We start from the raw sequence: 14,295 nt of genomic DNA, 5'->3' as shown, positions 1-14,295 counted from the left end.
TTTCTTCTTTCTGACCTCCCCCTAAAGGAGAAGGAGAAGCTACCTTTGACATGAAGGATGAGCTTATGATAAATACATCATTAGCTGAAATGAATTTTAATGAGGCGCCCTCAGATAATTTCAAAAAAGAGTCAAGTCTGCAGAATGCTATTCCTATAGGAAAAGATGAACAGTGTTTGCAAACCAATGGCTACCATATTGGTCCAGACTTTGCAGAAGAAAATGCAGAGCCTGAGGAAGAGACTGTAATAAAGACAGCTGAAAACAGCTACCTTGTGCCTCCCAACCCACCTGATTTTCATGGCTGTAGTCCTGGTTGGAGCAGTGCATTTTATGGAGCTGAATGTTTTGATTCAGAAGTTCATAGTTACATGAAAAACCTTGGAAAGCAGAAATCAAATGAATCACAAAGTATAGATGCTAAAAAAGTGGTGAGTACGTTGATTTAAAATCATTAAGATATCTCTTTACTTACTGGTTGAAAGTGTGACAGACTGTGTTGTATTTTAGTGAGATTAAACCCCCTTTCTTCTCTTAAATATTCCATCTGCTGTATTTACATAAGAGGTCTTTACATTTTACGTAAGAGTAAAATGTGATATTTTTAATAATATTATATTAAATTTCCCATCATATAATCTTTTGTTAAAAATGCTTTTTAAATACCTTGCTATGGCAAATTCAACGGTAGTTTAAAATGTCAGCTACTTATTGCGCATCTATTTTTTCTTTTACTACCCTACATCAACAGCTTCAATCTCTCTGCTGACATTACTATAACACTAACATTCTGTGAAACCCAAAATATTTGGAAAAAAATGCTAAATCATAATGCTCCAATTGCACCAAAATTTAACCTTAAGCACTTAACGTGAGAAAAGAAAACCTTCATAAAACTGTTCTATTTTTCCAAACTCCGTCAGTCATGGATGTTTCAAGTTTTTATTTAGAAAACAAATGGCATCTTTAACAATTCATAAATGCTAGTGAGAATATTGCACTATCTGATCCAAAATACTGAAAAAATAGAATACACTCAATGTGAAAGCACAAGGAGTCTTCTGCCGGAGCTGAAGCTCAAAAAATAATTGTTTTAGTAGCTAATTTTCATTTGTAAAATCTAGCAGAGGAAACAAATATCCACTCTTCAGGCCAGGAGGATTACAGGGACTGAAGCAAGGCTGATAAGTGAATAGTTTGAGCAGGAAGATGGTTTAAGTTGCTGGAGGAAAGTTCTGCCTGCCTTGCAAGGTAGACTGCTCCATCTCAAGCCTATTCTCCCACATTTAAACCTGAAGCAGCAGCACAAAATGCAAGCCATTTATGGGTCAAAGATGACACTTTCAGATGTTATGAAAACAAATAATGCTTTACTCTGTAGGTTTTAAACATAGTTCTTTGCAGTTCTAAAGCTCTGCAAAGGTTCATCTACATTTCGAAAAGTTTGATTTTTATTCAAAATCACATTAATAGCTTGAGGTTTGCTTAGTTTTCTTTTAAAACTTGCAGTCTTTTTTCCTACTTTTTTGCATCTTCCCCCACATCTATATTGCTCCTTCCACAAGCTACTGTATATCACCTGCCTCCCATCACCTCTGGTCCAGGAGCTGCTGATTTAGCTCTCCTTCATACAGAACACATCCAGGCAAATCAGTTCAAGTCCTTGCAGCACAGCAAGAATTCAGCTATGAAAGTGGCTGTTTCTCCAGAGGGATATCCCAGTCTGCTATCACAATAAGTTTGGCTTTTTTTCTGTACTCTGATAAGCTTGCTTCCAATTCTCTGCAGCCCCAAGCCTTCTCCCTTAGCCTTTGCCCTTTTCTTCTTTGCCCGCATAGTTTTTCCTCTAGATCTCAGAAGTTACCTGTCAGTCTCCATCAAACTTCTCTGAGTCCAACCTGTGACTATAAGGTTTCTAGCAAAGGTTTTTCATATTCTGCTTGCACCTTTCCTTCTCTCATTCCTTTTCTCTTTTTCCTTACCTTCTGCCAATATTCTACATACTTTCAGGGAACCACTCTTCAGCATGTAAAAAGTCATGCTTCAGAACAGTTTGAAAATTACAAATTTCCCATTTAAACAAAGCCACTCTATGATTACTTTGTTCCCTAGACTAAACAACATTCTATAGAAAAGCATCCCATAAAGTTAAATGCACTTCAGAGGATGCAGATCTTTATCAAATAACAACTGAATGTATGGCTGAATCAAAAAATGTTTCTATTCTAGACCTATAACATGACTACTGACTTCACTGCTACTCACTTAAGTAATTTAAGGGACAAGTCACTTCCTCAAATAGCCATCAGATTCCAAACATTAGAAAATAGCCACTCTTTCTGATTTCTTTTGTGTGCGCATGTGTGTGCGTGTGTGATTATGTTCTTTTAATCAGCATCTTGTTTTCACTTTAACTGTTGAAATAAAAACAAACCTTTAAATAAAAGCAGGCTGTTTCTAATTCAGAATCTTCATAATAGCTTTCCTGTGCTTTCACTATTCTCTATATGGTGACTATGTAAATGGTAGTTGTTTTAAAAATCCACAGGACTTTTTGTGACTTACTGCTAATGAACCATGGTTTTAAACCTTTTGAGCTTTTGTGAAAAACAGTGACAGATTTTTCACAAACTCAAATTAGTTTCTAGTAAGTCCATCCCATTAAGGCTAACCTATTTACCAATCTGTTGTTTGAAATGTTAGCTCTGAGCTATGTGTTTTCTGATCACTCTGCTTGTGGGAGTTCTGTCTTCTGCATTCAGTGAACTTATTCCATTTGAAATGCTGTTTCATGTAACTGGGTCAATGATAGCTTAGGACCCAAATGCAAAAGCCAGCGCATTTAAAAACCCCGACACACATAATGTTAGTTGTTCCATAACAAGTCAGAAGCTGAACCCAACATGGATGGCCCATTTTTCATTGATTGGTAAAATAATGAAATCTTTGATGTGCAAACAAGTAAATGTTTACGTTAAACTTGATCTGTTATATGTGATAAGCAGGAGATACTTTACTGCTTAAATTATATAACAGTAGACATTTCAGCTTTCTGTTTTTCTTAATTATATAAAGCAGATAAACATAAAATATGTAAACTGAACTTCAAAATTGATGTGTCCTTTATTTATAGAGTAGCACTCCTGACTGCCCTCTGACTTGATTGCATAATATAATGCACCATACTGATCTGGAAATGATTGCTTTCAGTCAGACATTCAGTTCTCCCTGCAAATCCAGGTCCATTGCTTAACAGAGCATTCCTGGGGCGTACACTGATTTCAGAGCTCATTGCTTTGAGTTCTGGATGCCTTCTGAGTGTCAGGGGTTTTTTTAAAATGCTCTTGAAAATAACCAGATAAGTGCAATCATAAAGCATATTTATATATGTGGATTCAGACAAATTTAAATGCTGTCTCATCACACACACACCAGCTATAGTTCATAACATGTAGAACTATGATGTACCTAATGCTTTTCTGGGAACAGGTGATGTTTTCTGTAATTTTCCTGTAAGCACAGGTGTAGAAGGCATTTTTTCTTGACTAATATCATATTCTTGTCTATTTGGTTGTTCATTTTTCCCAGTAAAACTCCACTAAAACTTCAGTTTCCTACCAGAACTTTGTATTTGCCTTTATGAATAGAATCCTTTCTCTCTCTAAATAGGAACTAGAACAATTACTAATGATGGAGACCAAAAATTACAGAAAGACCATGAAGTTTTACCAGAAACTATTGCAGAAAGAAAGAAGAAACAAAGGTAAGATTACAGTAACTTGCCAGAAATAAAATCATAGAATGGCTTGTCCTTCAGGACTTAGTCCTTCTCATAGGGCTGTTCTCAATGAGTTCTTCTCCTTGTCTGTATACTTATCTGGGATTGCATCCACCCAATTGCAACACCTTGCACTTTGTCGGGTGTCTGGTATGTCATTTAAGGATTTTTCCCTGTATATCAGAATAATTGCTGTTTTTATACTTTGTGTGCTTTCAATTCAAAGGTCCTGAAACTAAATCTATGTTGCCCAAGTTGAGAGGACAACTACAAGAGATGAAATCAAGGGTGCAGTTTCTTGAATTGGTGAAGAAGTATGTGCAGGCAAGTCTGACTTTATTTTGCTTTTTTTTTTTTTTTTTGTAATTTCAACACTGCATCAGTGTCTTTGGCCACTTAAGTCATGAGTATGAGCTGTGAAGTGGTTTGTGCTGAAGTGTCAAATTAACCATGAGAGAATGATTAAAGATAGTTGATACTGGCATTATTATTTAAAAAAAAAAAAAAAAAATTAAAATGCTATTTGGCTCTTGATTGAATAGGGTGTATTTTGCATTTATGCTATAATGCAAAAAGCATCTATTTTCTTGTGTTTTATTTTTACATGGCTTTGCCTCTCTGAGCAGATAATGTATGCAGAACAATGGGGTGTGGAATCCAGTGTACTTCCTACCATCATTCACTTTGGGAGAACTGACACCATGGATGTGGCTCCTACAGATGAGTCATCAATGCTTGTTTACTATAACACAGAGAAACACAAGTGCAGTAATCACAATGGAATAAAAGTTCTGCAGGCTGGGACACCACTTGGTTTAATGGCTTATTTATATTCTAGGTATAGTGTGCTTTGTAGTTGCATCCTTAATTGAGAGGGGGAATAAGAATATTTACTAAAAAAAAAATAAGAAAATCCGTGCATGTGATAAATCTTGGTTACTCAGCGCTACATAAATTATCCTTTCTTGTATATAGTTCAGTGTTATTTCTGTGCATGTTTATTTGCAGAAATGGGCATAGAAATGTCAAAAGACAATCTTACAGGAAATAAGCCAAACTGCTAACTTTGAGTTTGTTTAAAACTGAAGCAATTGATACTAAATCGAGAATTAATAACTTTAATCTTTATTTATCCTCCACTTATTTGAAGTTTAGCTCTAACAGTTGCCATGGAAACATGGCTTTGTTATTTAATAATTCTTCAAAACGTATAATTTGAACATTCTTACTAATGTGGTCTAGATGTGAAAATGTACAGGTTCTGCTTTACTATCCTTGGAACTGATAAAGATTGCAACCTTGTCTCAGGGCCAAGGTTGGGAAAAATATGTCCTTTAACCCTCAACTGAGGTGAGAACAGTGTCCTTCTAAGGTACCCCAGCAGTAATAGTATGGAGTACCACATGAGTCTCCATCAGTCTCCATTTTCTTGTTTAAAATATATACCTTTTATGCTCTTATAATAGAAATCTTAAAGTGGCATCAACTGAGATAATTGAAACAATGGCATTAAATGTGCTCTTCTGCTGAATACAACTTCTGATTATAATAAAAATGTTAAAAGTTCTCCACAAGATTCAAAATAGAGAAGTTTCTTTTAAAATCAAATTATGATATTACTGTGGACAATTAAAATATTGATGTGTAAAAAGAGAACAAAAACAAACCTAAAATTTCTGTAGAGTTTGAGAGACTTAAATCTCTGCTATTGATATTTTGAAGATTTTTGCCATTGCTTTGCATGAGAAGAAATTGTGTTCTTGCTTGTCTGAAGCTTTTCTTGTGCTTCACAGAAATGCATTTTTAGAAGGCTATGTGCAGCAGTTTCTCTACACGTTTCGCTATTTCTGCACACAAGAGGAATTTCTGCAGTTTATTCTTGATCGAATTAGCAGCACTTTATCCAGGTACAGTAGTTTCCTATGAAAAATACTATCAAAGCACAATTGATTTCCCCCCTTCACTCCCCCTCGCCCTCCCAATGGCAAATAGCTGTTTCTGAAAATAACTACTTAATTAAATTCTGTTTTTGATGTTCGTTTTTGTAAGATTCTGTTGGCATGTGAGTGAAATTGGAGCAAGTGCTATATTTGGCAATATGCTATCTTCTTTAATCTTCTGGATTCTGAGTCTTACTTTTCCTAGTTGTTCAGTGTTGAGTTGTAAGTACAATGCCAACTTTGTTTCATAGGGTCATGAATTCTGGAGACATGAAGCATAAGATAATCCTGTCAATACTACATCACTTACAGACTTTCCAGCATTTATTTTTAAGTTGGAATTGGGTATCAATACTAATGCAATAATTTTTATTTTCTTCTCACTAGTGCAAGCCTGGATCCCTCCTCATCACTTACCAAAATATGTAACCGCAGTTTCTACATCCTGCAGGCTTGGATTGAAGACTGCTACAATGTAGACTTTGCAACAAATGCGAGCCTTTTATGTACCCTGAAAGAATTTATTGCTTCCAAGGTAAAGCAGAAACTTCAATGGAAGCTTCAAATAAAGAAAAAAAACATATATATGGTTTATGTATGGTGGTGGTGTTACAAAAAAAGATCTGTCCTTATTACAATTAAAGTACAAAAAAGACAATACTGTTTTTGACAGCTGGTTTTGCTGTTTTTGTGCAGACCTGAATCCTATAAGTATTTTTTGTCTTGCTTATAATTGATCAGAAATTGTGTTCGATGTTCTATTAGCTTGTTTTGTGTTTACAGGTTGCTCCATTAAATGGGTATGGTGAGCACTTTTTGTCATTGCTTGAGGATGCTTCTGCCAGGAAAAGTGGAAGTTCTCAGCAGTGCTCCAGTATGGAGAAAGGTGAAGAAGAAGAGGAGGAGGACAGAAAAACATTACACTCCATATGTAAAAAGCTCTCAGAAGATATGTTCAGAAAGGTATGTCCTGTCTTTAGACTGCACTGCACGGAAGACGTTTCCATATACTGTTTTCTGACTAAAAATATAGAATATCCAGCTCAGGGTCTACATCCTGGTTTAGAAATATTTGTATACTTCCATTTTCAGTTTTATTTTGAAATAAATTTTATTTTGAAGCCCAAATAGTTATAGAAATATGGGTTTTATTTTAAGTCTTAAACACGCTCTTATCAACTGTTTCAGTAATAATAGATCAGATCATCCAAATTTTGAGAGGAGTTGAAACTCTTTATTCTTGATACTAGAGTGTGACTCATAGATACTTAAAACCTCTTTTTTTTTTTTCCTATTTGTCAAACATTAATACTTACTTAGTTATATATATGCGTAAGGCTATAAATACAGGAAAGTAGTCTTGGGGGATGTGGCATTTCTTTCTAGAACTCTAGAAAATTTGTAGCAAAAACTTACCTGAGCTCTATTAACTGGTTTGTATTGTCTGCTTCTGAAAGGTAACCTCAGAAGCTGGAATATACTATAGACTTCCACTGAAAAAAGATCTTTCTGCAAAGTGACCAGAATGATGCGTGAAAATTAAGCGTATAAATAGTGTTCAAGTTGAATTTAGAATCACATTCTTGATAAAGTTGCAGAATTCTATGGATTATATTGGGGATTCTGTCAATGAAAGGCAAGACAAGCAAGGAAAATATGGATTTATTTTATTGTTATTGCATCGTAATGACTGAAAGCTGAAAGAAGGGGAAAAAAATGAAAAAAAATGAGTATTCATTTGGGAAGCACTGTTTGATATGAAAGAAAAAGTACAAGAAATACTGAGACCTAAGAAGTGAATATAATGTGTAAAATTTGGGAATATATGCCATTATGTAGCTGTGAGCTTGAATACATAGAAAATTTTAAAATACTGATTGTTAGTTGAGGTCCAGCAGCCTCCTGCTCAGACTCACTGGTTCTGCATATTATACTTGCTTAGAATAGAAGTATGAATAAATCAATTCAGGTCTAGCCTTGAAGGCGAACTGAAGAGTTTTGTCTCCACAAAGGTATTTCTCAGACAAAACATTCCAGATGGTTAAATCGAGGGGAGCTTATGTTGGCTTTAGAGAAGTTGTAGCTTTACGTATTTTTTTCTACAGAACTTTAACTGGAAACTTTCCAAAGGTATGGGACCAATTGCACATTATCAGAGAGAGCGACTGTACACTATTTCATCGGTTTTGCCAAAGCCATGCTATAGCAGTTTTACAGAAGAATTCCCAGTCTCCTTTGCTAAAGCAGATGAAGTGGGACCATATCTTTTAACAGAATACAGTGTGCAACAGCTTTGTTGTCAGCTGACATTACTGCAACAGGTACAAAGGACTAGGCTTACTTGGAAGTACAAATTTTATCTATCTTCTTGATATATACTCAGCCTCCTTTCTCTACCTTTTCCTACCTCATTTCAAGCTTAGTAGGCTTCCACTGTTTCATTATTCTTTGGATAAAATACTTCATTTTTCTCTTGCAATCTCTACAGTAAAGTGCAGAATGGGCTAATACTATTCTTAGGCAGTGATCCATCTGATAAATTTGCTGAAGAGAGAACAAAGAAGAATAAAAAAATAAATCTGCCATTTTCATCCTCTAACATTTTAAAAGAATTGCTGGATCTGGAAACAGATACATCTTGTTCTTTCTGTTTAGGAATTATTTCATAAATGTCATCCAGTACACTTTCTGAATTCAAGAGCACTTGGTGTTAAAGATAAATGTGTTGCTGTACAGAAGTAAGTTTTTTATTTTAATTGTTCCTCTATTTTACTCATGTATAACTTGTTGTTACACCTTTAATATATCCAGGAAGAGAGAAATATTTAAAATATTTCATATTTTCTTTTGACCAAATAGATGTTCTGGCTACGTAAGTTTCTGAAATTCAGGAGAGTTTGTTTATATATATGTACCTCTGCATGTATTCAAGATGATTTCTTTGAAATCTAAAATGGATTACACCAAATTATTTCTGAAGATTTATACTGTGGGGGTCGCTTCAGACATTTTTTATTTTGAGGGAAGAAATTTCAGCATTACTGAAAGAGTCTGCTTGATAACGTGTGAATGTGTCTGGGTAAGTGTGATAGAGATGATCATTGTAATCACAGAATAGCTGGGGTTGGAAAAGAACTCCCAGGAAGAGCAGTTCAGCCCAGCTTCTTGAAGTAAAGCTGGCTAGAGCCTAATGTTAGTGTGCTGTAATGTTCTGAATGTGGATGGACACTCCACAACTTCTCTGTGCAACATTCAGTTTGTACTGTAAGGTAGATGAAGTATCAGTCTTCACAGGTACAAAAGAATTTTCCTTTAGTAGTTCAAATCTAGAATGGTCACCAACCTATTTAACATGATTTGCTAAATGGTAGTTAATGTTTTCATCTGGTCACATGGAGTCAATTGTATTAGATTTATGCTCTAGTTCTCACATACTCAGTGGATTCAGATGGTTTCCAATTAGTGCTTGTTATAAACATTGCCTGTAGTAGACTTTTATGTCACGGGATCCTTTTTTATGGATTGTTGAAGGGCAAAGCTTAAATCAGCTGGTTTATACTGATTTGGGCTTCAGACATGGGGTAACAGTGTGAAGCCACAATGTATCAGGTTCAATTTCTTTAATGGTAGCTAGTTTTAGATAAACTGAAATTACTGGCTGTTGTTTCATTAGTTGTGTTTCTGGCTGAACAGTTTGTTTTATTTGATTAAGATGATGATGTCTTTATAAGCAGAAATGTCTACTGCATGTAGGTTTTGTGTAATCATATATGATTATCTTGTAATTACAAGAGAAAGTAACATAGCTCCCTATGTAAAAAACATCATAAAGCCAAACCTACAAGCACTGCAAAATTATTGTAAATGATTAGAATTTGGTATCATTCCTTCAGAATCAGAATTTTCCTTGAAAACCCAAAGTCAGAATGACTTATCTTTGTCTTTTCTTCTATCTTTTTATAGAGCCGTTTCTACTGAGGAAGTTTCCTTTAAAGTCTGTAATCTATTTCTATCAAAGTGTATACAAGACCAGTACCTTATACAATTACTAAGAAACGCAGACAGTGTCAGCACCTGGGTTGCTGCTGAAATTGTAACATGTCATACATCTAAGGTTTGTTGTTGTTTTGTTGTGTTATTATGAAATATTTATATGTTAATGTGTATACATATGTATTAATGTTTAATGTATGACTCTCTATGTAGAGAGTCTGCAAGAACTCTTTTGAAATGCGCCTATGAATCGGCAGTTATCAACTTTTTTCGTTGTCATTGTGAGCTTCTGTTTTGGAGGCTTTGCAGGTTTTAAAACCTGATAGGAAGTAAGAAGGGGGTTCTTCTTACTTCCCCTGAGGAGAAAAGGTGAAAGATTTTAACAAAGGCATCAGTGAAAGAAAAGACCAAAACAGTGGTGGAGTTACTACAGTCAACAATTCTGATAGGAGTTTCTGAAAGAGACTATCTCTGTCTTCTTCTCTTTTACTTATTTTCAGTTATTTTGTAGATTTATGGTACATTTCAGAAATATGTAATCAGGTTTCTGCCTGGGCAGATACTATTTTTGTCAAAACCAAACAGTAGTTGAATACTGCAATGAACTGAAATCTCAGAATTGCATATACTGCTTATATGCCTTCTTTATAGTTTAGCAGAAAGTCATCTGTTCAACTTGATTAGTGTTTTGGCTTCCAAACTGAATAATATCTTAGTAAACGTGTGTCTATTTGTACTAGGCAGCTACCAGTTGATTTCTTTCTAACCACTGTGAAAAATCTGAGTCTGCATCTGCTCACATTTATTTATTTTATCTCTCAGAGGTCATACACTAAACCTCTCAATTTCCTTGTTGCTGTTTCTGTTGGATTATTTATTGGGTTTTTAACAAGCTTCCCTATTTTTAATATTTCTCAAACCACATATGAGATAGAAAATTTTAAACAAATGTTTTAAATCCTAGTGGAATGTATTCTAAATATGTTTTTCTAACAGACAATGTGGTACTGACTGGTCCTATGAAGTCAGTGTGTTTTGACAGCTTTTAAATGTGTATTACCAGTAACAGGTACTGTATGTAAGCATATTTCAATGGGAAGTATTATGTTAGTCTTCATTTTCCTCCTGGAGTTTACTTTTAGTGACTTTTCAGCTTTGTAAGAGCAATGGAACTGAGAAATTACCAGCAATAAGCCTTGGACTTAGCACCTTCCAAGACTTGCAAGGATACTTCATTCCATGGAATCATTAGGCCTATTTCCAATTCCAAGCTCAGACAATATACCGTTAAAGCATATTCCTAGCAAATGACTGAATTTAATAGCTTCTAAATGCACATGAGCTGAAAAAAAAAAATGGTATATCCTAATTATTTTTTTCCAGATGCAGGTGAGCTTGTTATCAAAATTTCTTCTCATAGCAAAGTCCTGCTATGAACAAAGAAATTTTGCTACTGCGATGCAAATCCTAGCAGGCTTGGAAAATCTTATTGTACGACAGTTGCCAGTAAGTTTGGGACTCTCTGTTGTAACTATTTTTGCCTAAAATAATCTTGTTCAAATTTGGGCATTAATATGGGAAATAAAAATGTGTTTTCTTTTATTATAAGGCCTGGAAAATTTTACCTGCAAAAGTAGCTGAAATAATGGAAGAACTCAAGGCTGTTGAGGTATAGTATAAAGTCTTTAACATAAAATATTAATTTGGGATTGAGGAGACTCAAGTTCTAACTAAAGGAGTACCTCTGCAGGATGAAAGCCAAAATTAATATTTTGAATCACAAAGGAGATTTTAAATTATTGTAGGACTGTTTTGTCTTGGTCTAGGTTTGCATTTTCACCTCAGTTTTTCTCAAAAATGTATCCCATGTGACTAAAAATCAAGAAAGTTTTTTCAAAGCAAGCTATGAAATTAAGTACTTTTTCCTGAAGAATTCTACTGGAGTTTTCTGGATGTAGTCTGTACTGAAAAGTTCAAAAATGCAATTTTGGCTGTAAACAGGGATTTATGAAAAAATTGATATGCAGTGCTCAGCATTTGAAGTGGAGAACTTCTTATAAAGACTAGCTTTCAATGTAATACATTACTTATCTGTGTACATCTTCTCAATAGGTCTTTCTAAAAAGTGACAGCTTGTGTTTGATGGAAGGAGAAAGATTCAAAACACTTCCAACAATTCCATCAGCCCATGTTTTAGCTATGCATGTCCAACAACTTGAAACTGGAGGATTCACAATGACAAATGGAGCTCACAAGTGGACTAAACTTAGGTAATTATTATAGCTGTATGTAGAATATTATCTAATGAGATAATGAGAGCTAGCGCATTTCCCATCTAGCAAATTAAATCAGTTCAGTCATTTTGACATCAAACAAAGAGGACAGATACTGTAGAAGTAAATGTTCAATGCCTTTGTATTTCCTTTAAGCTTTTCTTCTGTCAACCGCAAAAGAAACTCATCTTTTTTTTTTTCTCTTATCATATTTTCTTTCAAGAAATATTGCAAAAGTTGTGAGCCAAGTTCATGCTTTTCAAGAGAATCCTTATACATTTACACCAGATTACAAGCTGCAATCTTACCTCAGACAAAGAATAACTCGTTTTAAGGATGCAGATATTTCTGCTTTGGCAGCTGACAACTGTGCCAACTTCCATCATACACCAGCAGAAAAACATTCTCGGAAAATCCAGGACACGCTGCGTAGAATGAAGGCAACATTTCAGTAACTATTTAAATTTCGTCTGTTCTATTCCAAGTATAGAGTATAAAACAGGATTAAATTGACTTTACTTCCTGAACCAATTCCCAAGCAAATGCTTAAGTGAAGTGACTTTAAATATTGTCTCAGTTTGAAATGGGTATATTACTTAATGTGAAATAGTAAAAAAGCTGACCAATTCTGTGATTCTAATGAAGTATGATTCCTTGGCAAGTGGATAAAGGTAAAAGTAAAGAGAGGCTAATTTTGTCTCTGTCCTTTTGCATAAAAAAATAATTAGCCTACAGGCAAAATATCTGCAAAGTACTCTGGAAGCAAGTTATGCTTGCAGCTTCTGTTGCAAAATTGGCCTAGAATTGTTCAGACTATGTTTCATTAAATGTTGAATATATTTTTATATAAACAAAGTACATTTGTATCCTGTCACCATGTGCATATAATTCAGGGATGCCTCTGCTATCTGTTGCCTGTTGGTGGTTTTTACTTTTATGTTGAGTATTACAAAAACATGTTTGACATAATAACTGGCTATCATTTCATTCGAGCATACTATGAAAGCAGAAGAATACCATGTTGTGAATTTTTTTTTCTTTTGATTTTACTGTCACTGAACTAACCTGTATCCACATGAAAGTACACATTCATATTTCCACGTGAATCTAAATATTACCACTTTGTTGCTTTGCTGCTGCCTCCATGGTGTTGTGAAGAGAGTAAACATGAGTTGCTCTTTTTCTGTGTTTGGTACAAAAATCACTTTGCCAGTTGTGTATGTATGTATGTAGGCACATCTTTGCTCCTGAGGTTGCTCTTGTAAATTGCAGTGCTCCAGCAGCATTAAATAGAATATAACTGTATTAACTTTGGATGTGCATCTTGTAAAACTTTGGTGCTAACCTATTTATAGAGCTTATGCTTACAGGTATCTAAACAGCAATGAAAAGCGATGCTTTAGCTAAAGTTTGTTGAGCTACCCAGGTTCATGCAAGGTCAAGATCTTAAACCTACAAGTTAATTAAGACTACAAGTAATTCTACCAGAGGAAACAATAGTAGTATTGGAAGAGAAGTGGGAATGGGTAAGAAACAGATAAAAGGAGCTCTGTCCTGAAAGTGATTTGCTGGAAATGTATTTTAAAAAGAAGAAAAGTTAAATTTTGGGAAAAGCAGATGTGAACTAATTGCCCTGGCATGTTCTAATGATGGAGAAAGATGGGAATGTGCACATCTGTGATATTTTGCAGATTGTACTATTGTAGTTGACAAAAATGCATCTGTACGTGATAAATTGTAGTTTTTTCAATGCTTAAAAGAAAAGATTCTCCTTTTCTCTTGTCAATGATGGCAATACATACCATCACAGGCCTTCTACTTCTTATCTTTCTTAACTGAACACAAGGTCTGTCTGTTCTTTGCGTTAAACTCTTGCTATTTTTTATGCTCATATATTAGCACTAGACTGACACTTGTGCTCTTCTGGTTTAGACACTGGAAAACTCAGCCTTCAACTGGATTTTCTTGCATTTGTTCTACTTTTAAGATGATTTCTTTTGTTACCTATTGTATGTATGTTTAACATGCCATTAATTGTAGCATTCCTACTTACACTTGAGGAAGAAAAATATGTTTCTATTTTAATAAATTTGAGAAATGTTTCTCTAGAAATTGCCAAATGTAAAAACATTTAATCGTTACCTCCTGTATTTAAATAATACAGTGATCTAAGAATGTGACAATAACCTTATCAGAAATGAGTTCTCCACCAAAAAATTTAACATTTACTTAAAGCCACGCCTTGCCTTTGAAAGACAGAACAATTTAAAGTAGCGTAAGCTTTACTAATGCAAAGAACTCCACAAGGTTG

The 14,295-nt window shown here is 34.7% G+C and overlaps 1 protein-coding gene across 4 annotated transcripts in view; it reads left to right on the top strand.

The window, feature by feature from the left end:
• KNDC1 (kinase non-catalytic C-lobe domain containing 1) overlaps positions 1-13,117 on the top strand; it is a 57,785-nt gene extending 44,668 nt beyond the window's left edge. For 2 of the 4 annotated variants that reach the window (XM_048945833.1, XM_048945837.1), the window contains 14 exons: positions 28-431; positions 3,670-3,763; positions 4,005-4,102; positions 4,405-4,616; positions 5,572-5,685; positions 6,106-6,253; positions 6,502-6,681; positions 7,824-8,039; positions 8,374-8,456; positions 9,682-9,832; positions 11,095-11,217; positions 11,321-11,380; positions 11,824-11,981; positions 12,208-13,117. In XM_048945833.1, the coding sequence (XP_048801790.1) occupies positions 28-431; positions 3,670-3,763; positions 4,005-4,102; positions 4,405-4,616; positions 5,572-5,685; positions 6,106-6,253; positions 6,502-6,681; positions 7,824-8,039; positions 8,374-8,456; positions 9,682-9,832; positions 11,095-11,217; positions 11,321-11,380; positions 11,824-11,981; positions 12,208-12,439 (2,273 nt within the window). In that variant the 3' untranslated portion in view covers positions 12,440-13,117. The remainder of the gene's footprint in view (positions 1-27; positions 432-3,669; positions 3,764-4,004; positions 4,103-4,404; positions 4,617-5,571; positions 5,686-6,105; positions 6,254-6,501; positions 6,682-7,823; positions 8,040-8,373; positions 8,457-9,681; positions 9,833-11,094; positions 11,218-11,320; positions 11,381-11,823; positions 11,982-12,207) is intronic. The other 2 variants (XM_048945834.1, XM_048945836.1) reach the window with 2 other exon arrangements.
• The last annotated feature ends 1,178 nt before the right edge of the window (positions 13,118-14,295 follow it).

The sequence above is a fragment of the Lagopus muta genome, chromosome 5 (assembly GCF_023343835.1).
Source record: "Lagopus muta isolate bLagMut1 chromosome 5, bLagMut1 primary, whole genome shotgun sequence".
NCBI classification, from domain to species: domain Eukaryota; kingdom Metazoa; phylum Chordata; class Aves; order Galliformes; family Phasianidae; genus Lagopus; species Lagopus muta.
Note: the sequence above shows the minus strand (reverse complement) of the source record. Positions and strands in the feature narration are given on the sequence as shown.